Below are 27,107 nucleotides of genomic sequence, written 5' to 3' on the forward strand. Positions count from 1 at the left end.
ATTTCAAAACCCATAAGATGTATCTCTCTATTCTTTGGGTTTTTTTCCATAAAGAACTGATAGATTTAGTCTCTTATGAATCTCATTTAAAAATATATGCATTTAAATGTCATTTGGGACTTTCTCTAGAGAGCTAAGAATAAAGGCTTTAAAGTGGCATTCTGAAAGAAGAATAAACTTAATGTTTTTATTCCCTAGACAATTGAATCTTTTCCAGATATCACTGGTATCTGGCATTACTTCTATTTCTGGTAAACAGAACTATTTCTCCCTAGCTTATAGTTTTCTTTTCAGAAAAAGTACCTAGCAGTTCTGGCAAGGAAAAAGTCTCTGAAGAATAATCAAACCTCATTTTTATTCAATGTATCAATGCTTTGATGAGCCTAAAGGTGTTATATTATTGCTAGATTTGAATCATTCATCTTGGTTTCTGAAGCAAGACACTATCAAAAGCACAAGATCATAATGATCAATAATGGAACAATTGCATGCTATAGAAGGAAGCATATTATTAAGTCCTGTTGAAAAAGAAATACAATTTGAAATATAGATTTATACTGTTGCTGTTTAATAAGTTCATTTTATATAGATATTTATTATTGAGTTGGAAGATTTTGTTCACTAGGGTTTTTTAGATGAAGCGTGCTAGTTCTTTAATTATGCATAATAAATCAAGACAGATATTCAATAGATCAATCATTCACTTTAAAGCTTGGATTCTGTAAAAACAATATGTCTTCTCTAACCTGAGCTATTTTGATAAGAAAGGCAGAACTTCAGATTTGCAATACTGGAAGAAATTGTATCTATATGTTTCTGAGCTTACAAACAAGAGATATAACTGGACTTACTTGGAGGTAACAGCACTCTATGATAATTTGCTATTTGTCTAACGATTACTTTATAACGTATCATCTGTCTAGCCTACCTCAACTTTTCTGCTTCTGTAGAACCTCTCACAGGAAAATAATCAAATTTTCATTTTTTAAAATTATTTTTTAAAATTTTTAAAAATTTCTTCCTCATTTTGAAAATCTTTGTACAAACCTCATTGAGTAAGGTAAGTGGGTTTGTTCTTTTCATGTGTAACCCTGAGAATATGGTAGATTTCTTCCATGCACCAAGAAACACAGATTTAAGTTAGTAGGATAAAAGCCAGCTGTAGAAGTTAAGTTTGCTTCCACAGAGTTTGTGTCTCAGGTTATAATTTCAAAGGCCCAATGTGCTGTTTGGGCCAGAGCTCTTTTTGATGGATAAAACCCTAATAACTTGAGACATAGTAAGAGGGGTAAAACTAAGGTTACTACGCTGTTCTTCTTCAGGTGGTGTGAAGGCTCATCTGGCAGTTGACAATTTTTTTTCCCTCTCTCTGAAGTCTGCAGCTTTTTTCTAGATATAAGCAATCTTTTGCAATGTGATGAACTAAGATTTCACACACTTAAAGACAAGTGATAAATTGAAATGACATGGTTCTGTTGCTAGTTTACTGCTGAAGCAATCCAAATACCTTCTTAGTTTTTGTTACTCTCAAATTAATTCATGTAAAAAGTGCCAGGAGATAACTCTGAAGGCAAACCAGGGAAGATAAATATCCCACTATCAATTTCTTCCTTTTGAGTGCATGACTTCAGTCTGCCGCATTTCCTGAAACTTCAGTCTAAAACACAGATGTGAAATAAGGCCACCTTCCATAAAAACCACAGAAAAGCACCTAAAAGCAAATATAAATTATGAAGACAGTAACTTTATTATTTTTTTTTTAAAGACATAGTTCAAACGCTAAAATTGTAAAAAACATCAGCCAGTGTACTCTTTCTACCTGCCAAAGCTCCCAAGATGTAAAGATAGTCATTGCAATAGATGGAGCCATAACCTGCCAAGGAACAGTCATAGAGAATTTTGTAGATAGTTACTTCTTCTGATTGCTCTTCTTTTTCAGTGTATTACACCTTGTTCTGGTCATAGACTTCCCCTGGCTTTCAGTAGCTATAGCGTGTATATGGCCAAAATTCAATGTTGGACACCAGTTTTACATCTGTTACAGAGTAGACCAGAATCTGTTACTTTGGCATATAAATTATACCAGTCCTGGTTTTTAAAAGCTTTCAAATGAAATCTCAATTTTAATTTGTATAATATGCAAATATGTGAATATGATCAGCATAATACAGATTTAAAAATTTTAAACTGCTAGAAAGATAAGATTTTTAAATTTTCTCTTATGTCTTTTTTAGTGGAAGGAAGCTGAGCTTTTGGCTTTAAAATTTTTGACTGGCTAAAGCACAAAAAACCTGAGTGCTGCTAATGTGATCCAAAAGTAAAATTGGGAAGGTCTGTTGCTCTTTGCTTTCCTATTTTGGTCGTGTACCAAGTCTAAGCTATATTCTGCAAAAAAGAACTCTGGCAACGTTGACTAAAGTTTTTATTAAGCTCTAACAATGTGCAATATTGCATACACAGGACTTCACATACATTAATCCAATGGCTGAAAAGCAACTATTGTGGGGACCATTTTCTATGCTCTTAAGAAACACAATGGAGTGACTCTTGCAGCAAATACCTGATAACTCATTTTACCATTGCAGAATACTTAAAGACTTTTTTTAGTTTCTTACTGCTTTTGCTGATGCTGTACATATTTTTGTTATTAAAATTGCATGACTTCCATCAGAAGGGGAAGTGTTATTTTGTGGAATAGTAGCTTTTTCCTTTATTTCCCCCTCATTCTTTTGGATTATTGATCCATTACTGATCATGATCCATGCTTTGAAGTGAAAACTGTTCATCACCTTCAGATTTATCTTTGATTAAAAAAAAATCAGACCTTATCATCACATCAGGTTAACTACGACCTTGGTTTCCTTCTCCCCTCATTTCATCAAGTTCTCACAAATCTCACAAATATTAGGCTTACAAGTTAACATTTTCTAAACCTTCTCATCTTGTCTCCCAGCTTCAAGAAGATATATTGCAAGGAAGAAGAGATAGCATTAGTATAAGCTCTAATAAATATATATTTCAGGACAGTATTCATGAAAATCACACTGGGATCAATATCCGGGGGGGGGGAAATGCCATTTTGCAATTAGAAAATGTGATATTGAGTTACAGATGGGGCAGCTTCCAGGCATTGTTATGTATCAAGGTTTACAATCAAAGGTTTACATGGAATTTGTTCTTATGACCATAGAAAGCTCTTGGTCATCTGATGGAAGATTTCTGTTCTGCATCAAATGCAATTAAACAAATTTTCAACAATTTCATCAGGACATACATAATAGCTACGTAAATGGAGCATAAGTGTAAGTGAAAGAGGAAGCAGTATATATCAGCTATGCAGGATGAATGGAGTTATTGCTATTTCATGCTGCTAATACCAGTTTTCCTATTATACACAACCCTCTACTAAATGTCAAGGTTGACAAGAGAAGAATTAAAACTGTGCTGATTCCTGAATCTGACAATGACTTGCAGTAGCTCTTAATTGAAACCTACATAAAATTTAAAATCCTAATAAAAGCTAATCTTCAGTGCCCAAATCCTCAGAGCAAGTAAATTAAAGTAACTATACCCAACTTTAATTAAGTAATATTATCTCAATTAGCAATCAGGGAAGAGGATTACATTTTATGATTTGTTTTGCAAACTTATTTATTCATCTGTTAGTAGGCATTATTTTTCTCACCAAATGGAACATTCTATGGGAATTACTGCTCAAGAATTATTCTTACTTGTCTCTCCTGCAGTGACAGAAAGAGCAAATAACTAAAATTCTGCTATCAATTTGAAAGTCTCTCTAGCAAGAGAAACTGTGATTATGTTCACTGGAAAACTATCTCTATACTTTTATAGTTTGAAGTCTTAAAAAAAAAGTCCATTATTGTTGTTTTTGGTTTTTTTTCAAAACTCCATACATTTAGAAAATGCTTTGATGGTTTGGATAACAATCAGGAATTCAATTATTTAATAACAAATGTTCTGAATATCAAAAGAATTGATATATTACTTAAATAGCTGTCAACATCAGAATTAGCAAAATTATTCAGTTTAAACTGGGGTGTTTCATTCACTAAGTCTTTCAAAATGAGACAAAGAGAAAAGAAACAACACAAACAAAAGAAGCAGGCTGAATCATGCAGTCCCTTGACTTTATTAAGAAGAACTTGTAGACATAAAATTATATATACACAGATTTTCACAAGATCAGGATCCCAGTGATCTAGCTCAAATTAATTATTTTTATTTGGCCCATAACACACCTATAAAGTTTGAAGTACTGTTCAAAAAACCCCAACAACAACAACAAACAGGATTTGAGGAAAATTTTTCATATTTTTTTAGGCTGAATTTTTAATTTGGCCAAGTTAGGAAAATCCATGCAACTTAGCATATTTCCCAAACTATTCCTGTTAGAACGGAGGGTATACAAATAAGGATTTGCAAAAAACATTTGCACAGTCTGAAATGCAACTTGATGCCCTTGATAATCCTCTGAGAGACTGCAGCAATAGGAAAGTATTACCAGAGTAAATAAATTTACCATTTTCCCACTCCTGATAAATGTTTTTCCATCAGTGTTAACACATAACTTTTGTCAGTTTACTGTCCTATGTCCTAAATAGAACAGTTTACTGATTAAATAAAAATTGTTTTCTTATACATACAGAAACATAGGTAGGGAGGGACTTCTGGAGGTCCTCCTGTCCAACCTCCTACTCAGAGCAGAGCTAACTCAGGTTGCTCGGGGCTTTGCCCAGTCAGAATTTTTACTATGTCCAAGATTGAAGATCTTCCAGATTTTCTCAGCAATCAATGCATGTCTTCCCCCTAATCAAAAATATAACTTTAAATACCTAAATATCTATTCAGAATTTCCAGTGCTGTGCCTGTTGTCTCTCATCCTACGACTCTGAATCTCTGAGAAGAGTCTTCCCCTGCCAGCTGTCCTTGCAGCTTTCCCTGTTGAAACCCTGCATCGTTTGCTACATCTCCATTATAGGGGCCTTTCATGGGGCGAGATTCCTTAAGTCATGGCAACTCTTGTGCAGGGAATCTCCAAAGCACAGAAGTCCTGACTGCACATGCACCAAGTACATGGAAAAAATCACTTCCCTCAAATCACTTATAGAAGTATTGGTATTTCTATTAATGTTACTCATCATGTTTCAATAATGTTTTGCTCCTAAATTAACTAAACATATAATTGTAAATAAATACATACTCATTGGTCTGCATATTCCTTGCCATATAAATACACATTTTTAACCTCCCAATATGATATGCAATTATGTAAACAAGATGCTACAGTAAAATAGTCTTATCTTAGGATTGGGACCTTCAATGAGATGACTACATATTACACCAAAGCATTTATCTTATCCAAAAATTAAATCACTCAGATAATAATTACCTATAACTCTGCAAACTAAAATTTAGACTTTATTTTAGTAATCAGTGACTGACCTTGGAGAATAATCTATGTCCAAGGAAGTAAAAATATAGAGAAATGAATACATTAAATGGATTTTTATCCATGGCAAGTCTTCATATGAATACCAGTATGAATCAAAATTCCTTATAGAGTTAAACCATAGAGAAGTCAGCAAATATTCTTTTATGCCTCATTTCAATTAAAACAAGTAATTTATTTCATTCTATATAGACAATATAATACTAGAAATCCTGCAGTGACTGTTGAATATGAGGGTATTTCAAACTGCAACTTGAAAGAAATAGAATTGTAGGGAAAATGATAAAGACGTATACAAGGTTCACCCAATGATATTTGAATGTAGAGCTGTTCAAATTAATTAATTAAAAATGATGTCATAAATCTGACAGCTCTCTGAAGTCTTGTAATGTTTCATTAAGTTGATCTAATACTGTTTCAACATTTCTTTCCTAGTTTATTTCAATATAAGTGATGTCAAAAACAGATGTTGCTGGGTCAGACTACCATTCTTTCCAATGTGGCTGAAAAATTCTTTAAAAGTACTTGCATTCAGAAATACTAAATACTTGCTTTAATAATTCATTGTGCTTGAATTTATTACATAAAATGTGAATTTATTACATAAACAGAATGAATGATGATTTCTCAATGCTAAATGCGTTACACTTACAATTACACTAATAGAGAAAATTATCTGGAATGCTTTAAATAAAGATTGACATAGCTAAGACAAAAAGCAAACTTCCATTGCTAAGAAATAGAGTAGCATTTATTGAGAACTTTTAGCTACATGTTGATAGCCAGGCTGTTTGAAAGATTAATCTTTATGCATTGGCTTTGAGTCAGGCTAAATATTTTACTTTTCAAAAAAACTAGGACAGCTATAGGGGACTTTTTATTTCCTATACTGCAAATTCAGTTAGTCAGGATAATTTAATGGACAGCCAGGCCACACAATCTTATTATCAAGGCTCCCCTTCAGCAGCTCCTGAAGTGAATTGTCATGTGCCATAGACAAGCCACCATCCCATTTTCATCTCACATATAATATTCTCTCAAAAGGGACAAGCATATTTACCCTTCGAGGTTTATTTATCATCAGTCATAACACATAATGTCCTATCCGTTTTATTCGTCATAGATTTTTACAAGTTCAAGCTGTGCGTGCATGCCATTTACTACTGGTAACTTCATGCTCCATATGCAAAGTCTTTTTTCTGATTGTAAACAATTTTACCTATTTCATTTCTGCCAGTGGCCAGAGATAAATATTACAGGGTGGCATTGACTGCATATTTACATTATACATCCTGTTTAAACTAAGCTCCATTTCTTCTTTAATACCCAAAAGGAGAAATGTCACTGACCCCTAAGAATCATGCTACTCTCCAGGACTACATTTATACAGTGGAGTAAAGATGCAAGTACTGGTGGCAGTGGTAGTAAAAAGAATACAGAAGAACCTGCAACATCAAGTAGCAAATTCATGCAGACAAGTCCCCAGTAGGCCATTCCCAGCCTTTGTCAGCACCATTTTCTTTGCCTACGTTAACTTCATGAGTGTAAGCATAGATAAGTGTTTTCTTGCTAAAATGACACTTTTTTATTGCAATGCTTGACTATCTCCTCCTAACATTCGTCTAAACCAAGAAAAATAGGTTTGGGACACTGCTATTGAAACTAGTTGTCTTAAGACTCTTCAAATGGTTGGTTGGAATATGAGGACACAAACAGGGTCAGCAGGTATTTTGAGGCCTGGCAGAATTCTGCGTGGGAAGTGTGCCCTACCTATATGCCTTAGGGTGCAATTTAACGTGGTGCTCTTCAGCACACTGTTGTGAGTTGTTAAATTCTCCCCAGCTTTTGTCTTGGAGGCTGCTCCATTTCAGCGAGATACACAATTCTTGCACTACTTTAGAGTTAATATATGAAAGCTTCAACAGATGGCAAGATCATCACCAAAATGATGTGCACTTTTAGGACATGTGACATTCTTTGTTTGCTCTTATGTAAGTAATTCAGAACCACAGAAAAAGATCCACATCTTCCTGCAACTTTCCTCTGAACCTCCCTTAGAAGTTGACAGAGCATATGAAGCAGAGCTACTCTCATAAGCTGCAGACCTCTCAGTTCAAATATTTCCTTTACCAACACCATCACTGCACTTCAGTAGAAGTATCATATTTAAGTGCAAATTACTGTCTAATGAACTTTTAATTATTTCTGGTTTTGGCTACTTGCATTCACTAACAGTAGTTCCAGAGAGAAATACTAGATCAGTCTAAAAAAATCATTATACGAGGACACATTCTACTACTAAGTGAATTTGCTCATTGAGGTTTAATAGGTAAAGCATTTGTACCTTATAGGTGAAAGAGATTATGATAGGATTTGAAGAGTGAATTGGAATAACTAACATATTCAGCATATTCAGTTGAGTGTCACCTTAGTTTATAGAGTTTTCTATCCACAGTGCACAGGTTTGTGCTGCTGAAAGAAAACATAATTAAACAGACAGAAATGTTTTTCAGATATTTTCTTGCCTGTATTTACTGCGCAGAATTGATTATATAGATAATCATAAAAATGGCCTCTATAGTAATGCTGGCTAAAAGCAATTTACATTTAAACCTTATGAATGTAAAACTTCTGTAAATAAAGAAATGTCAGGTTCAATGGGATTTCATTTTTAGTAAAAAAACATTAAAGATAGACTTATTTTTATTAAAAGGACTAGGATAGTGACCTGGCTAAGTCAAAAATATGTTTTTTGACAAGTTACTCAACTTACCTGTGTCTCAGGTTTCCCAGGAAGATAAAGAGAATAATAGCCTTTTTTTGCCTTTGTGTTGGATTTTGAAGCTTAACTCATAAAGAGCCTTATCCAAAGCCATTAAAGCAAATAGAAATCTCTCATTGACTTTAATGAGCTTTTGTTCAGGTTTTTGCAAGACAGCTGAAGGACTGCCATTGACTTCAAGCTCTTGTAAGTCTCTTTCATATCCCCAGCTTGAAGACATTTCGAAACATATAAACGTACTAATAAGAGTATTATATTTACCAAAGAAATCTCCATAAGATAAAATTGGCTGTGCCTTTTTTTTAAATTATGAGGGTGCTTTTTACTACATGTGTGTGCATATAGGAATATATCAATTATTGTATGCAATTATAAATAACTGTTTCTTATATACCCCTACATGTTGGTTGCATAACTATCTCTGCACTGCTGGATGACAGCTCTAAACATTTAATCTAAAGAAAGTACAGTTTGTAATGCCTTTTCCCTTGATTTAGCCAGAATATCAGACACAGAATATAAGTTGTCACTTTACTTTTATGCCAGTATTTTACTGACTGTGCCAGCAAAGACAATAAATGATCTGACATAATGTTAGCCCTTTAAAATTGCAGTAGAGGAGTTTAATACTTCATCAGTTCTTTATAATGTCTCCTGCATTTCTGATCTCAGAAAGCAGAACCATTGCTGGGCACATTATTTATATTTCCTATGCTGTTGAACTATAACTTCATAGCAAAAAGGCCCACTAAAACAGGAAAATTACCCAAACTAAAAACAAAAAGAAGAAAGTTTTAAATTATTATCTTAATTATATAAATTAGTAATTATCACATTCCTTTATTATGCCAAATACTATGGAATGCCAAGCTAATATCATAAAAGCTTAACTTCATTCAGAATTTGAAACAAGCAATGGTCAATTTAATACAAATCTCTATTCTAGTCCAGGTAATTGAAAAAAAGTACAGAAAGATGTAATTTTTTATCCCCTTTAAATAACAGCAAAAATATGTAAGTTCTCTGAGTATTTACTGGCTTCTATTCAGAACAGCTATTGTTGGTGTTATGAATGGGTGACGTGTTTCCAAAGTTGAAACACATCAGTGTCACAGCAATAGTATTATATAACAGTTGCCATTCAGTATGACACAAGGCATTTTTTTCCTAAAGACTACGTACAATAGCTATGAACTAATTAATCCAGTCCAATGATCTGGAAAGGTTTTAATATTTAAGTTTTGATCATATAGAGAGTTAAAAGCATTTCTAATTAAGCACCACCCATAGATGCCCTGTTATTTTTGTTATATCAGTTAAGGTATTAATTTCATTCAAAGGCATGACAAAGCAGAAAGGAAACATTAAACCTTTACAAGTCTTAGTTAATACTCTTTCATTCTGTTTACACACTTCAGGAAAATATATGTCTATTCTGTAAAAAATCTAATTTTAATCCTATAAACCCATGCAATAACACAATTTATAACACTTTTATGAACTAAAAAATATAATTTAAACTGCCCACATTTTACAGTATACAAATTCATATAGTCTCCAAAGGTGCATTTAATTTAGGACTTGATTGGTATCAGGATTTTTGCTTTACCAACCTAACCCATTAGGCAAATACATCTAGTGTTATTGTCCAAGAGAAAAAATTATTCTAACATCTGTTCTCAATCTGTTTTTCCATAATTTCCTTTTATGCCCCATGTAACTCATTAAGCTCATCTGCAAAACATTACTGAGCCTATCTAAACTATAAATGTCTTTGTACTATAAAATCACATGAAAATTGAAACAAAATATAGCCTACAACATAATCCACTTAAATCCTCACTATTTTAGTGAATTTTTTGATCAAAGAAAACATATCTAGTTTTGAAAGTTAGAACTGGGACATACACAATGTTTAATCTTATCTCTAAGTGACCTATATACAACAAAGTGAGAAAAAAACATGTTCATGTCTTACCATTGTGCTCTGTTCCTTATGATTGCCTCAGTCTTATGATAGAAAATTTTTTTAAGAACATACCTTCAGAATGGCTTGGAGAGAGTGATTTTAATATTTTAATTCATTTATGCAAGTGATCTCCAGAGTACCACAGACAGAAGGGTTGAAAATGTCCCAGTAACCTAAAATCTTACATGTGTAGAATGGAAAAGAACCTAGAATGCAGCATTTCCTTCTAAATATGCTTTTTCATTTTTTTCTACGGATGAAAATTTTCTATATTTCATTATTCTGAAGCTAGTTTCCAGCCCTGTGATCTCTTCTGCCTCTTCTGCCTGCAGCAAACAATTGTTGTTCTAATTTAATTTCAGAGGAAAATACCTATTTACAGCTGACTTGCCCATAATGTATTCATCAAAGCAATACAAAGGTCATTCTTTCTGCAGAAATATAAAGAATTCTTTGTAAGAAACTCTACTACTAGCTCTCAAATGGTGTCATTGCTGTAAGCAAACGACATACTGTCTGATGTTATCTAACAACTGATGACTAATGTGAGCCTAGTGAAGATGGTTTACTAATATTTATAAACATTAGTGAAGTAAAAATTCGAGGGTATTTAGATTTCCCCCAACACAGTATCTTGCATAAAAACTGCATGGTGTTTACCTTTAGGATTTTACTTTTTGTGAATTTCTCTGTGAGCTGCTGTAAATCTGAAACCAATGTTCAGCTGCTAAAGTTTCTTTATGCTCTGAGTCTGGCAATATATTTGTAAGTGAAAAGAAGACTGGTGGCTTTATGACTAAGATTTACCCTGGGAACAAAGAGTGACAGAGAAAAGCCTACTAAGCAAGGGAAGAGATACCTGTACAGGAAAGACTGAATTAGACCCTGCAGGAAAAAACCCTCTAAAACTAGATGTTAGAAACCTTAGAAAACAGTAGAAGGGAAATAATAATTAAAACCAGGAAGAAATACAAGCAAAAAACCAGAGTGGCATTGATATCATATGCTCCAAACCTATTTTGCATTTTTTCCTGAGAACAAATAATTTCAAGTTAATAATTGGGCTGAACTTCCAGAAGCCAGACTAACTCATAATGTCCTTGTTGTCATGAATTCAGTTAGAGTCAATGTGGTAATTTTTGTACGAAAAAGACATGAAATAAATAAGGGTAGAAAAGTCCAGCATTGACAGCTTCCCTGTGATAAATGGTGGGTTTTAAATAATATTAGAAGAATATTCTTTCTTAAAGACACATCAAAAACTTATATGTGGTATAGGGCTAAAAGGATTTGTATTTCCACAGCAGGACACACAGCTTATGCAACTATTTCCTGTATGCCAGATTAAGTTAAAACAAGAAGAGGAATCTACACAAAGTGTAACAAAACCAAAATCGAACCAAAACTGAAGTGCAGAGAAAGCATTTATTGTCTTCCTGATGAAGAGATGCACACATACCAGTCAAGAACGAGATTTTGCAGGTGGCATTTTCTTTTCATTCAATATGAAAATGATCCCATGCAAAGAAGATGTAATTTTTTTTAAAGCTTTGAAATATCTGTACTATTCTGCACAGACCAATTTACCAGTGAACACTTGGTAAGCACAGTTATGGTTTCCTAATTCTTTATCCCAGCACTGGTGCTAAAGCAAGACCAAGCTCCCAGGAGGGAACCATTCCAAATTACATCAGCTGGCAGCATTTCCTCAGGGAGCATCTGTCAGCTATAGAGAGCTGGCTCGCCCTCTGGATACTGTTCCAGTACATCCATCCAAATATAAAATCTCTACTTCTCCTTCCATGGGGGGGATTTAAAAGAATTATTTATTCTTTTTATAATAGCTAAGAGCAAACTCAATATCCACTGACCAAGATATTTTTTAAAGTCTAATAACTCTTATAAAAGTTATAAAAGTACTATAAATTCGTATTTGTTGTTTTTCACAAATGACCCAAGAGACATACACAGCTGTTCAGTTGCAAAGTGTAAGTGACATACAGAGAATTGACTTACAGGACCAAAAGCATTGCTGTCAAAGCTGTGTCCATGGTGATCCCCTTCCACCCAAATATGACCATGTGGAACTTTCACATACTTCTTTTTGTATCCAATGGTTCTAAAGAGAATTGAAAAAAGTGGTTAGTTAAAAATAATTTTTAAAAAATCAATGTTTTGTTAGGAAAATTCCCATATTTATGGGTTTGGAATTTGACCTTGCATAATGTTCAATACCTGCTTAAAGTAACCCATGATGAAATCCTTTAGATTTCAGAAGTGTTACTCAACACAAAATACAATTTTTTATGAGCTAGTTGCATTATCAGGGCCTGTTTACTATGTTATCAGAAATCATATCCCAACAAAGGAAGAAGAGACTTTTCAGTTAGATATAATTAAGGGATTATTACTTCCATTTCTGTAGTAATGAAATTTTGAACTGTCAGATTTTATCGCAGGTAAATACCAGTGAACATATGTTGCAGTCACATAAAGATATTGTATTGAGAACTCTTTTCCTCTGCGGTAGCATTAGGTACTCATCAAAAATAATCTGGTGTATCTGAACTGGCCTCAGAATCAGAGCTTAGATTCCTGCAATCATTTTATCCTGGGGGTAGGATTTCTTCACCTGTAACAAGCTAAACAGGATAAACTTCAAGGAAATCTCTAAGAGAAGGTCAAGTGAGGAAAAAAATTACATTCATGATTTGAGCCATTCTCCACAGAAAACCATACTACCTCAGCATGTCCCAATATTACAAAAATGACAGAGTATGCAAAATTCCTGTACTTAGTTCCTCAAGTAGCTGTCATTTTCATAATGCCAGTCTATCTTCTACCACACAGTTTTTTTTTTTCTTTCAGATGAGACCTGTTATTCTGCAAACATTCATGGAAGGAAGTTCTAGCTTAACCACAGCCGGCAATTGTCACGCACATTGAATTATTACCAGGATGAAGCCTTTACAGATGGGACTACGAATAGTGCTGCCTCTCATTTTGTTTTGAGTAAACAAGTCTGTCCATAGACAGAAACAGAGTTTTGATCTGGCTTGTTGCCTCCAGCTGCTCATCACTTTTCGCTCTCTGGAAGATATGCCCTCAGAGCAGGAGGCAGAAGGAGCACACTCTAAAGAAAAATCAACTGGAGAGAGAAAATCACCTTTACCGGGAGATTCAGCTGAACTGTGCAACTGCACTCATCAGGAATGTTCACAAGTCAAAATGAAAAAAAATCGTTTTGTGAGGTTTGTTTCCCTTGGGGAGGAAGGTGAATATGTCATAAGAACAGCTAATTAATAACCTGGAGGCCATGAAATATTAAATGAACAAGGACTTCTCAAAAGTCAATTTTATTAACTATGTTTGACTATATTAGTCAAGTAAAAATGACAATTACTTACTTTGCAGGTCACAAAACCTGACCAATGCTTTTTCAAATAGCTTTTTCTTCTGACAGCTAAAAAAAGGAGTATGCCACTACTATATTCTAATGGAAATTCTTCCTGTACTTTCATTTGAAACTGAAAAAATAATAGCCCTTTTGCAGAAAAAAAAGACATCATTTTTTCCAGAAAAGTTTCATATTACACATTATTCAAGACTAAATTCCTAACCATTCAAAATAAAAATGTAAAACTATCCTGAGCTGGTAAATACCTTATTACTGAAACAGAAAGAGTAGTGCTATAATAATTTAATTATACTAAAAGCTATCACTATGCAAATCCTTTTTCTTTTTTTGGTGGTAATATGGTATAGAATTTGGATAACAAAATTATATTTTGAGATTCCATGCTTTATCTCATTGATAGTTTCTTTTATAAAGTATCATATATTTTACTAGAATAATCCTTTAAGATATAGGTTAAGAATTGTCCATTAATTCTATTCTGTTTGACTAGACACTTCTGAAAATTATTAAACAGGTATCTTCTATCAGTGATAAAGGCAAACAATAGCTCAAAAAAATATTTAATTTTCTCTTCTATTCATCCCCCTGAATACATAAGATAGAGCTGGATACCTTTATGCACTTCATGCACAAGACTGAATTTTAATCAGAAAGGTGAAAGGATTTGAACATTAATTCTGCTGACATGATTACCTCCAAAATATCAGGAAAATAATATGGCAAATGCCAGTTGGTGATTCCACCTCAGATCAGACACAATCTCCTATCCACAAATAATCTCATCCTGTGTTATGATTAGGGAATCACTAACAGGGAGGGGGGAAAAAGTGGGTGTGCAATAAGTATTTAGAAAGAAAATTGGAAAAAAAAATTTGGTCTGCATGAGAAGGTCCTGCAGAGGTTTTCAGAGACCTTGGGAAAATAGGAAGGCTTAACATATGTGTGTGGTGTGTTCTTTAAGGTCCAAGGCAAAAAAGGTAAAAGATTACAGAGTGCAGTAATTATTGTTGGTTATTTTTATTATTTCTACAACATAGTAAATACATATTTCTTTTCTGTTCTTGAAATAACTCACCATAAACCAGAAAAAATTACTACAATTATGTAAAAAATAAAGTCTCTTACAGTGATTTAAGAGGCATTGTCTACATATTCTCATACCGAAAAGAGGCACATGATTGTATACAGGTGGTTTTTACTTAGAGGAAATAGAATGAAAATTGATGAAGTTAATAAATGTATTAAGGGAATAGGGGAGAAAAAAGAAATGATAAAAAACAGAAACAGCAGCTCTAATTATCTACTTTAGTAGACAGGAATGATACTGCATTGATAAATCCCTCTGTAAACTCAACAGTTAAACGTAAAGTCTCTGTCATTTCCTGTATGGGTTATATAAATCATAATATTTTTCCCCCTGTAGGTTCAATAGAAAAAAAATTAAAGATATATCATAAAAATTAACTACCTGCATACCTGTGAACAAAAGAGAGGCAAGAAAATCTATTTTCCTAAAACATGTCACTCTAGTATTTGCTCAGGGCAGTTATCTAGGGATTTGTTTCCTCTTTAGCAATGCTCCTGCAAACACTTTCTTGTGGAACACCATGAAATTTGAAAACAAATTTTTACTTGAGATTTTCACTTCGTGAATTAATAATAGAATGGAGCAATAAGCTCATGCTACAGTAAACTTGATCATGTGTTACTTGATATTGGTTTTAATTTTTGAGATAATTTCATTGTTGAATTATTTCACAATAGAACAATAAACAATTTGTGCAAGTAAACCAAACTATGGGGTTTAGAAAGCCATATATGGTTCTGACAGCAGGTTACTTTTAATTACTGTTGCAAAGACTATTTTTTTTTTAAGAACGAAAAACCCACTAAGTTGCAGTTTCCTTTCCTATAGAAAGAACAAAAATGTTTAATAAAATTAATCAGTAACACTGTCCCTCTCTCACACAAATCCTGCCAAAATAATCTCTGGCCTAAATTACAAGAAAGAGATCAATGTCTGTGCTACATTTGGAGTAAAGCTTTTGATCGAACAGTATTCGTTCATTTCACTAGCTAACCATTTTAGCTAGACATGCTGGAACAAAACTATTTTCCATCTTTTTGTGCAATCCTATAAGGCCAAGTTACTAACATGAATTGTTCAATATCATTTCTGTAAAGAAGTGTTGCCATCCACTTTAGAGATTTAGGACTACGTAAAAAAAATAACAGTTTTAAGTGTAATGATCTGTGAAAAATTAATCCAATATAAAGTAAAAAAAGACTGGAATGCTTCTAGCACTCTCCAACAACAACTACAAAACCTAAAATCCTCAAGTCAAATATCAATTTAAAGCACAATTAGCTCATCAATAATTTTACAGTAACTCCTTGTGAGAGGTCCTTCCTAGAAAGGAAATGCAGTCAATTATGCAACATACATATGGAAAGCAATGCACACACTGTCTTTCTTTCTTAGTGGAGCATCCTTAGACTCATTTATCTGACTGACTGTTAGCTCATGACCTGTTAGCTCTCACACATGAAGTTTTTAATTAAACTTAGAAGAAGTTTAAATGAATTCTTAGGAGAACAATCGCTGTAAGTAATAATTAACTTAGTATTTGTTAATTTCATATCTAGTTCATTAGCATGAATTATAATTACTGTTCAATCACTTAAACTTCGTAAAGCCTCTACTAATAAAGAGTATTTTTTCTTAAATTTACTCTTTGAAGAAAAAAATTAAGATAGTTGAACACCTCCCATTCTTTCCATTGGAAAGACTTGTTTTAGAAATATGGCAGACAAAAAAAGTTAAAATACACAGACTTTGATATTTAGTATTCAAGCATATGTTAAAAATCATACTGGTATGACCAAAAAAAAAATTTCAGATTTTACTGAAGTCTTTGCACATTAGTAATCACCTATGCAACTGTTGCTTAAACTGTAGCTGAACTCTCATTGGTCTACCAGAGGCGCAGTAATTTTCTTCTTCAGAATGTAAAGGAATTGCTTTTTTCTTTTTAGACATTTTTACAGAAGTTGGTTGAAATTCTGATTTACTTTTTACTTACATATGAGGTACATTTTGAACCTTTGCAAAGTTTTTTTCTCCACAATTTAATAGTTAACAGATGTACTTATAGCTATCCTTGGCTGAGAAATAATTTGTCTTGACAGTCAAAAATGATCTCTATATGGTATTCTAACCACCTGCCCACAAGTAAGAAAATATCTGCTTTTTTAGGATGCAGCAGCAGTGCCAAAGCAAACAACTTGGCTCAGTTAAGTTGGATGAGGAACGATTGCCTTCAGTTTGATTTGACCTTGAGAAATCAGGTCTCAGCAATCTGCAAACCTTTGGGTGTCATGAGCAAACAGAGCCTGTACCTAATATCCTGTTTGCACAGCAGATAAAAAACCCTCAAACCCCCTATTTTGTAAAATATGTAGTCCCTATAATACTTAAGAACAACTTACTTCAAGCAACATGAATTGCTGTACATATTTATTGATTTTGCATGGCCAGGTTTTGGCAGCAGTGAGGTTAAAGGGGTGGCTTCTGTGAGGAGCTCGTAGAAGCTTCCCCATGCCCAGTGCAGCCAATGCCTGATGGCATCCAGGATGGATCCACTGTTGGTCAAGGCCAACCCCATCAGCGATAGTGATAATGCCTCCGGGATAATAGATTTAAGAAGGGGAAAAGTTGCTGTACAACAGCAATTTCAAGCAAAAAGGTGAGAATATACATAACAGCTCTGCAGACGGCAGGGTCAGTGCAGATGGAGGGGCAGGAGGTGCTCCAGGCACCAGAGCTGAGACTCCCCTACAGGCTGTGGTGCAGACCATGGTGAAGCAGCTGTGCTCCTGGAGCTCATGGAGGATGATTTGGGTGCAGACATCCACCTGCAGTTCGAGGAGCCTCATGCTGGAGCAAATAGTTGCTTGAAGGAGGCTGTGACCCTGTGGGAAGCCTGCTCTGGAGGAGGCTCATGGCAGGACCTATAGACACATGAAGAGAGGAGTAGGTTTTCTGGCAGGACTTGTGACCCCACAGAGGACACACCATGGACTACTCTTCTCCAGAAGGACTGCACCCCCTGGAAGGGACTTACACTGGAGCAGTTACTGAAAATCTGCAAAGTGTGGGAAGGACTCATACTGAAAAAGTTAATGGAGGACTGTCTCTCATCAGATGAGGAAGGAGAAGAGTGGGAGGAGTCCTCTCCCTGTGGATGAAGGAGCAGCAGAAACATGTGATGAGCTGATCACAGCCCCTTTTCCACATCTCCCTGTGCCTCTGAGGGGGAGGAAGGAGAGAAAATAAAAAGTAAAGTTGAGGACAGGACGTAGGCAAAGGTGAGGAAAAGGTGTTTTATAGAATTCATTTCTCATTATCCTACCCTGCTTTGATTGGTAATAAAATATACTAATTTCCCCAAGTGGAGTCTGTGACAGTAACTGCTGAGTGATCTCTCCCTGTCCTTATCCTGACCCACGAGCCAATTTTTCTATTTTCTCTCCCCTGTGCAGCTGAGGAGGACAATGATAGAGCAACACTGGTAGGCAGTTGGCATCCAGCCAGGGTCAACCCACCATAATGTGGAATTTTTTCACATACATTCATCTTCATCAAATTCATGGAATGAAAAAAATAGATATTCAATTTAAAGTGACACCCAGTTCCCAAAACATGAACCTCACTGTAATATAACATGTAAGTTTTATTAGTATCACTGCAGGGAATCTTTCACATGACACTAAACACCTTCCAGCTTCTAAAAAATCTCCTTTTCCACTTCCAACACACACATAAGGCCATCTGTGTCTGCATTTTAACTCTTCCTTTACACATACATAAAGACATAGAGACATAAAGGCAGGATTATGTGTATGAAACAATTAAATATTTCTTTTCTGAAGACCAGTATAGTACTGAGAGTAAGTCAATAAGTTAGGGAATACTCTCCCATTGTGTGCAACTATTAACTATTGCCTCAGAGTTTTTGAGAGGCCTGACTTCAAAAAGTGCATCCAAACTCAGAACTTTGAAAGTGCTGGAGGGGCCCTCATGCTTGGGATATTGCTTCATAAGTATTGCCAGATCTGATATATTGAGAAGGGAACTCCCAAAAGAAGACACGCCAGAATGACAAAAATGACAGAATCTGAAACAAGGGACTCCCAATCAGTGAGATTAGGAGTAGCCATTATGGAGGCAGCAATTGCCTCTACTTATAATTAGGGAAATTTTTTGATTATGTAAGTCCTGTTTTACATTTTGCAATGAAAGATTTTGAAGTCTCAAGAAAAATGAATACTAATTTACTGGTTTCCTCATTTGAAACTGAATTATCGTTACAAAACCACTCCCTTTATGAATAAATAAGCAAGGCATTAAAGCCAGCAAGATGCTGAACTGTAAATGTGGTCTCCTTTTTCCCAGCTAAAGCTTTCCTACTGAAGTGCAACAGTGCAGGTTCCTATGACTCAGCAGTGCTCAGAATAAATAGAAATTTGTTATGGAAAGAACAGAAGATGTTTGCAGCTCTGGTTCATTAATTAGATAATTTCTCACAAAGCATGTCATTCTAAACAAAATAGTGATTTAGCCATTACTTGCTTCACCAGCATCTTCAAAATAGCAGTTAATCACTTTTAAATAGCAGTTAATTACAGTATTCAGGAAAAATTACTGGATTTGTGCATGTTTATCTAAAATGATAATATGATTGAAAGGAAAAATAATAAGCCAGTTCATCCAACAGAGATATGAAGTTCACTTGATAACAATTCCCATTTTATCAGACAGGGCAGTGTAACAGAAAAAAGACTAGAAATAATAGTAAGAGAGAAAATATGTGAGATCATTGCTTGTGAGAATCACAGAATTTATGGGATACCTTATGAGCAAAGGTATCCTTGACAGATCAATTTCCCAGAAAAGGATGCTTATCATACCTCTGAATCCAGATATATTTGACCAAAACATACCGAACACTTAAAATGCACAAACAAGAAGTAATTATTGCCTCTTATTTCCTTAAAATCACATAATTTCCCAGATAATTGCTCAAATTTATGTTCAAGGCATATTTCAATGTAATTTATTTTTTTGTTGCTACTTTTGTCCTTTCCTGGATTTTCAAAATATCCTCAAAACACTCTTAAGACTTTTAATGAGGCAGCAGCTAGGGAGGTACTGCTCTTCTGTATGATCAATAAACATGATACAATATAACCTTTATCTCAATGACCTTTGCCTTCATATATCATTCTGGAGAAGTTTTCACCATTCACTGTTTCCGAAAGTTATAATTTAATATAATTTTGGATGATAACAATATGAGTTGATAGCATTCTAGAATTAATTTTATTTTCCTTACATACTCTGTGCTTTAAAGGTATAGTGTTTATCTAGGGCCTAGGGTTTGCCCTTCTTGATCCTTTTTCCAATGTGTATGTGCATAACAGAGGTCTGTTACACTGGTGCTGGCAGCCATCCTGTGAGTTAATTCAAAAAAACTACAGCTGCCAGAAGTTCTTTTCTGGATCTTGTGAACTGTAGAGTTGTAGCAGCAGTACTAACCAGCAATGCCAAGGGCATCTGGATTATAAGGAAATAATTTTCCCATGGGAAAATTTCTTTGTATTCAGTTGCGGTCATTTTTTATGATTCCCATTTCAAGGTTTACAATGTGTTTGTATATTTTTTTCGACTAATCCTACTATGCTTCAAAAACTATGTAAACAACCACTGCAGTTCACCATGCACATAACTGTCTGATCCCAGCTGTCAACACTGTGACCTTTTAAGATTGTGAAAATTATTAATTTTTGTTCTTTTGATAAAAGTCCCATTAACCAAATGAGTGTATCATTTCATCGCCTTCTTCAATTTCTCTACACGACAGGTTCTTGCTAATACCATTAACAGCTATTAACAATATCATATTATATATTTGATGGATAACATTTGTTAATTCATTATCATTAGCTTCATTATTTTACCAAGGTAAAAACTTGTTACCTATTTTAGATCATCTAAGTGATATTACCTAACTGTGACATCATGGCTAAATTGGAAATTTTATACCTGTAGGAATGAGAGGATAAATAAAATCCAAAAAAGTATTTCTATAAAAAAAAATATTGCACTTCACATCCTCTTTTTATTATTACTAAATCAGCTGAGAACATTTTAGCTTTTTCCATAATACATGTCAAAATTTTCCTCTCAGTAATGCCTATGAAAGCTGAAGAAAAAAGATCAGCACACTTTTTTCTAGAATAAAAGTTGTGGAACTTAAAAGTTGACTCAGCAGCAAAACTCTAGCCTGCAGAATCTGCAATTAATAAACAAAGCTTTCTATAAAATTCTTCCTGTTTGAACTCACTTTTTCTACTCGCCCAATTCCTCTCCCTTAACAGTTCTTGTGCCATTTCTTCTGTGACAGACTCTGTCAAGAAAGAGACTGTAGGCTGACCTTTGGTTACTTATCCACTACATTTTCTCAGCCTTAGGGGGGAAGGTTGCTGGCCATGCCAGTCTTTCAACAGATATGCTCTGTGAGAGTAGGAGGAGAAGGTGTACAGGAAAGGAGGAGAAAAAAAATTCTTTGTATCCAATAAGGGAAAATCATGGCATCTACTGCTTTGGACAACCCTGTTGGCCCATTCCTCTGCTAAGGAAATGCTGAATGAAAATGATTTTCTTATTTTCAAAAAGTGGTGACAGAGGTGGTCACAGCAGCACATTATTGGGCTAGAGGTTGGAGCTCCAGTATTCTGATTAGAACCATAGAATCACAGAGTCATTCAGGTTGGAAAAGACCTTAAGATCTTTAGGTTTAAGAACTTAATATTGCCAAATTCACCACTAAACCCTGTCTCTAAATGTCACATCTACACATCTTTTATATACTTCAACTAGTGTCCTAACAGGCCAAAGTCTTCCCTCCAGAAGTGGAAGGTAGGTAAGTTTGTTTGAATCCCAAACACTTGGCATAGGCAGAGGAAGAAAATAAATTACAGGTTGTTGAGGCCAGAACATTGCACAGCCACGGAAAATTATGCTATCAAGCAGAAAAAGTTACATAGATGTGTCATTTCAGATTTCTGATGTATATATCCATTTTACAACACCTTATCAGAACACAGACAAACCCTTCTGGGTGATCACAAAGTAGGCCTTTTCTTCTCCAACAAGGGTGTGCTAAGAACTGGACTAGAACCAGTCATTTTTTTGATAACTTTGGTTTGGTTTTTTCTCATCTTTTCAACTAAATTTCATTCCCATCTTTCAGTCTTTGACTCACCTCCTGGAGATCATCATGGAGACACCAGGTCACCATGAGCATACTTTCAGCTTAGTGATTATGGTGTTCTCCAGTAATATAAAAGAGCAGGGTCAAATCCCACATAGACTTTACAGGATGTTAGCTCTGCTCTTGATTGCATCTAATTTGGTGTTGGTGTTGCCTGCTAAACTCCATGGCACTTCTGCTGGAGCACCAGAACTCTGCCTAGCACAGTAGTGGCAGTGGTGGCAACAAGTCTTCATTTAGCTCAGATTCAGATGGCTGGCCACATCCTGCATCAAAAGAGGTGTGACCAGCAGGTCGAGGGAGGTGATTTTCCCCCTCTACTCTGGTCTTGTGAGACCCCACATGCCATGCGGAAATATGCATCCAGCTCTGGGATCCCCAACCAAAGAAGGACATGGAACTCTTGGAATAAATCCAGAGGTGAATCACAAAGCTGATAAAGGGCTGGAACACCTCTCCTGTGAGGACAGACAGTGAGAGTTATGGCTGTTGAGCCTGGAGAATAGAAGGCTCCAGTGAGACCTTTCTGGTGAGAGCCATCTTCCAGTTCCTAAAGGGGCCTGCAAGGAGGCTGGAGAGGGACTTTTCACAAGGTCACATGCAGAGAATTTGTGAAATGGTCAAAAGGTCACATGTAGCGATAGGACAAAAGGGAATGATCTTAAATTAAAGGATGATAGGTTTAGATTAGATATTAGTAATAAATTCTTTACTGTGAGGGAGGTGAGGCACTGGAACAGGCTGTCCAGAGAGGCTGTGGACTTCACATTCCTGGAGGTGTTCAAGACCAGACTAGACAGGGCTCTGAGGAGCCTGAGGTAGGGGAAGGCTCCTGCTCCTGGCAGCATGGTTGGAACTGGATGGTCTCTAAGGTCCCCTCCAACCATTCTATGGTTCTGTGATTTTTCTGAGTCCATGGAGCTTGGAAGAGGGCACTGGGTTATACAAATAAAAGTATCCAGTCCTGTTTAACATCTTTATTGATGATTTAGATGACGGGATTGAGTCCATCATCAGCAAATTTGCTGATGACACCAAGCTGGGAGGGAGTGTCGATCTGCTGGGTCCTGCACTTTGGCCACAACAACCCCCTGCAGCGCTACAGGCTGGGCACAGAGTGGCTGAAGAGCAGCCAGGCAGAAAGGGACCTTGGAATGCTAATTGACAGGAAGCTCAACATGAGCCAACAGTGTGCCCAGGTGGCCAAGAAGGCCAATGGGATCCTGTCCTGTATCAAAAATAGTGTGGCCAGCAGGACCAGGGAAGTGATCCTTCCCCTGTACTCTGCATTGGTGAGGCCACACCTTGAGTACTGTCTTCAGTTCTGGGCCCCTCAGTTCAGAAAGGATATTGAGGTGCTGGAGCGAGTCCAGAGAAGAGCAACAAGGCTGGTAAAGGGACTGGAGCACAAGCCCTATGGGGAGAGGCTGAGGGAGCTGGGGTTGTTTAGCCTGGAGAAGAGGAGGCTCAGAGGTGACCTCATCACTGTCTAGAACTACCTGAAGGGAAGTTCTAGCCAGGTGGGGGCTGGTCTCTTCTCCCAGGCACTCAGCAATAGGACAAGGGGGCACGGGCTTAAGCTGTGCCAGGGGAAATTTAAGTTGGAGATCAGAAAAAAATTCTTTCCAGAGAGAGTAATCAGGCATTGGAATGGGCTGCCCAGGGAGGTGGTGGATTCACCATCCCTAGAGATTTTTAAACGCAGATTGGACGTGGCGCTGAGTGCCATGATCTAGTAAATGGAGCAGAGTTGGACCAAGGGTTGGACTCGATAATCTCCGAGGTCTTTTCCAACCCAATCGATTCTATGATTCTATGATTATTGAAGCAGCAATTATATATGTTGACATTCAGCACAATCTAACTCATTCTTTCAAGACTGACAACATACTTGCTCATTGATGTAAAAGGGCCTTTAGAAATATTTTTTTTAGTTATAATTTTTTTTATTATCTACTCAGCAAGGACTCTAGAACAGCTTACTCAGGACTGAGAAAAAGTAAGATCCATGACTCTAGAACTTATTTAATATATAGTGAAGAGAGATTCCAAAGACTTTCTCATGTCAGAATAGTATTTGCAACTGCTAAAGGAAGTTTTAACACATGACAAAGAACAACACCCCACCCTTTTTTTTCTTTTGGAACGTTGTAAGAAGATCAGTGTTGTGAATAGCTGTTTCAGTTAAAATCAGATTCTTGTAGACCTGTGACTACTAAAAGAGTCAGGTAATACCCCTGCCTAGCTCCAACGGTAAGAAGTAATTCCCCACCCTCAGACCTCTCACACAGAAACTAACTACTCTACTTTCTTTATTGCTTAGGACTAACCAAAGGTATTAAAATGTCCTAATCTGCTTTAGGCAGCATATGCAAAATTTGGAACCCTTAACGTAATAAGTGTTTTCAAGACGTTTTGTGGATTTGTTGGGTTTTTTTTTCAATTTATGAGAGAGTTGTTATTCTCTGTACAATGGAAGCCTAAAACTAAAATATGCCTTTTATCACTTTTCATTTAAAAGCATATTTTCTTTTTTAAAGGACACTACTATCAAAAAGATAATTGAGACGCTTACAAGTAAGTAATTAAAAATATTAACTCTCTTGATAAAGAAACTATTTTCATTATACAAATTATGGTTATGAGTTTTTAAAACTTCCAAATGTTTCAATTGTTTTATTTCAATAATTAAGAAAACTTATTAAATAGTAATGAAGATGTATTAGAGATAATGATACTTTCTGCTAAGAAAAAAAATCTGAGATAACAAAGGTAAAAATAATGAAAAAGACTTATACAGTCAGCACAGACATTGTACATCTAATGGAATAATGGTTGTAATTTGGGAACTATAACAGAAACTAAGAACAGTATGAAATTTCACGTAACATAATCACAAACTTCCCCAAAATTTAAAAAAAGCCTAAACACAAGAAAGAAGTGGGTTAATTTTTATTTTTTTCTCCCTGAACTCTATCTCTTGCAACAACTGCAGTGTCATAAAAGCTTGATTTGGCTTTAGACTTGCCTAATTTTAACTTGAAACACCTGTTTTAAAAAACTAAAAAACAATAGATTTCATATGGTTTCAGTTAAAATATAGGAGCACATACATGAAGATCAGACTGCAGAAGACATCTCTGTTTGAACTGATGATGCTCTGTCAGAATGAACTTTCAAATTACAGTTTTGCAAGACTATTTGGCCTTGGGGTTTCACATCCCTTGTACAGATAAAATGAAATTCAACTCCAGTTTAGATGTCAATCTTATTGTAAAGGATATTTATATTCATGGAAAATTAAAATTACTTATAATATAATCTGCAAATGCCAACAAATATTTTTAAAAGAAATTTTGAGCCATAAATTTTTTTAAGCACTATGTAGCATAGTACAAATGACTACTACTGAAATGCCTTGAAACATTATGAAAATAGTGCAATTCAATATGTAAATGAAAAAAACCCCCAAACATATAGTTGTAATATAGACTTTCCTGAAGCAGCATTTCAATAACTCCAATACAAACTTTCAAGAGAAATATATAGGTCACTTCCAGGAGTCTTTATCATGGAATCCTTTCCAAAAATTGAGTTTTGGTTTGTAAAATATTTCAGGATTTTTTTCCTTACCAAACATACAAAATAATGTGATTGGAAAGAAGTTTCATTCTTACTGTTATTGGGAAACATCCAGTGAACATTATAGCTTACTTTTAAAAAATATTAAGTGTCTAGTGTCTTCTCCATCACAGCTATATGCATTGTTTGGGTTTTTTAGAAAAAAATCCTGGACTGCATGTTACAAGAAAATTTTAGTAACCAGGGATGATTTACTGTCTGTCCATAGTAAACATGACCTGAAAATGCGTAAGTGTTGCAGGACTAAATATTATAAAGCAATGAGCTTAGTTTTCATCCATTCTGTCTTCAGTTCTACAAGTTATCTGACATGGATCCCTGTGTCCCTGCTGACACTTGACAGTGCCTCAGGTTCTCACTGAAAATGCCCACAGAGCACTTTGCAGACTGATTTTGATGGCCTCGACATCTTACCTGTCCTTGTGTAGGGATCCTCCAAATCTTCCAAGAAGAATCTCACTACCACAGCTACCTGGGTCCTTGTGTGCACACCTTGCTCATAGTGCATGCCCATGCACTGGGTCCACCTGAGGAGCAGTGATGCATCAGATTTTATTTCCCTATTGTCACCAAACTTCACTGCAGTGTCACACCCCAGGTAGCTGTGGTGTAGATTAAAGACCTATGACCTTCCACAAACTGGAATATTGACGGATTCATGTATTCAAGAATTATACAAGTTGAATTCAAAGTGTGCCTATTCAAGACATTTTGTTCAAAAGTTCAAGCAAAGGAAGGTGGATAAAAAAGAAGTCTTGTTTGAAAATTTGGTTTCAATTAATTTGTGTCTGATACACACTGCTCCAAAGAGACCCTTGAAATAATTTCAAGTACTAGACATTACTGAATGGAAAGACTGAAATAATACCAGTAACTATGTTTCTAATTTTAAAAAGAATTCTCTCTAAGCACTTTTTAATAACTACAGTCACAGGTGCCTAATTCCATGATTTCTTCACAATTCTAATTAAACTCATTAAATAAATGATGTTGGTGCCTTCATGCCTGACAGTTAGTACAAGCAAAGAATGTAGAGATCATAGCACTCAACAGCTGGTTTTAATTTCTAGCCAACTGTCTAAACAATAATGAAAGATTCAGGTTCTTCCTCCTACTTTTAGTCTTCGCTGAAACCAAAAAATGAGAGAGAAAAAAGCCTGAGTTTCATATTTCAAGATACTATAGCTTAAATACAGGTGTGTGTGTGCATGAATATCCGAACATATACATGTTCATTCAGAGTGTTAGCACAGCCACCTTGAGAAATCTCTACACTGGAAAATTTTTCTAAAACTCCTTCCATTGAAGAAAATTCATGTCTTGCACTTCAGCTCTATGAAGCACTCACCAAGTGAGTAATCAGTCAGAGTGACTAGTGATTTTTGTCTCTCTGCAACTGTATGATTACTTTAAAAGGAAAAAAGTGATAAGCAAGAATGGAAGTATTTTTATTCTTAAAATGAGATATTTTCTAGGAGGTTTCTACAAAG

At 35.4% G+C, this 27,107-nt stretch overlaps 1 protein-coding gene across 5 annotated transcripts in view; it reads right to left on the reverse strand.

Annotated features, from left to right (window-relative positions):
- IMMP2L (inner mitochondrial membrane peptidase subunit 2) overlaps positions 1–27,107 on the reverse strand; it is a 444,206-nt gene that overhangs the window by 94,351 nt on the left and 322,748 nt on the right. For 4 of the 5 annotated variants that reach the window (XM_071549991.1, XM_071549992.1, XM_071549993.1 and 1 more), the window contains exon 5: positions 12,238–12,340. In XM_071549991.1, coding sequence (XP_071406092.1) covers positions 12,238–12,340 — 103 coding nt within the window. Of the gene's footprint in view, positions 1–4,752; positions 4,828–12,237; positions 12,341–27,107 lie in introns of those variants that run through there. The other variant, XM_071549995.1, reaches the window with a different exon arrangement.

The sequence above is a fragment of the Pithys albifrons genome, chromosome 3, assembly GCF_047495875.1.
Source record: "Pithys albifrons albifrons isolate INPA30051 chromosome 3, PitAlb_v1, whole genome shotgun sequence".
Classification (NCBI taxonomy): Eukaryota; Metazoa; Chordata; class Aves; order Passeriformes; family Thamnophilidae; genus Pithys; species Pithys albifrons.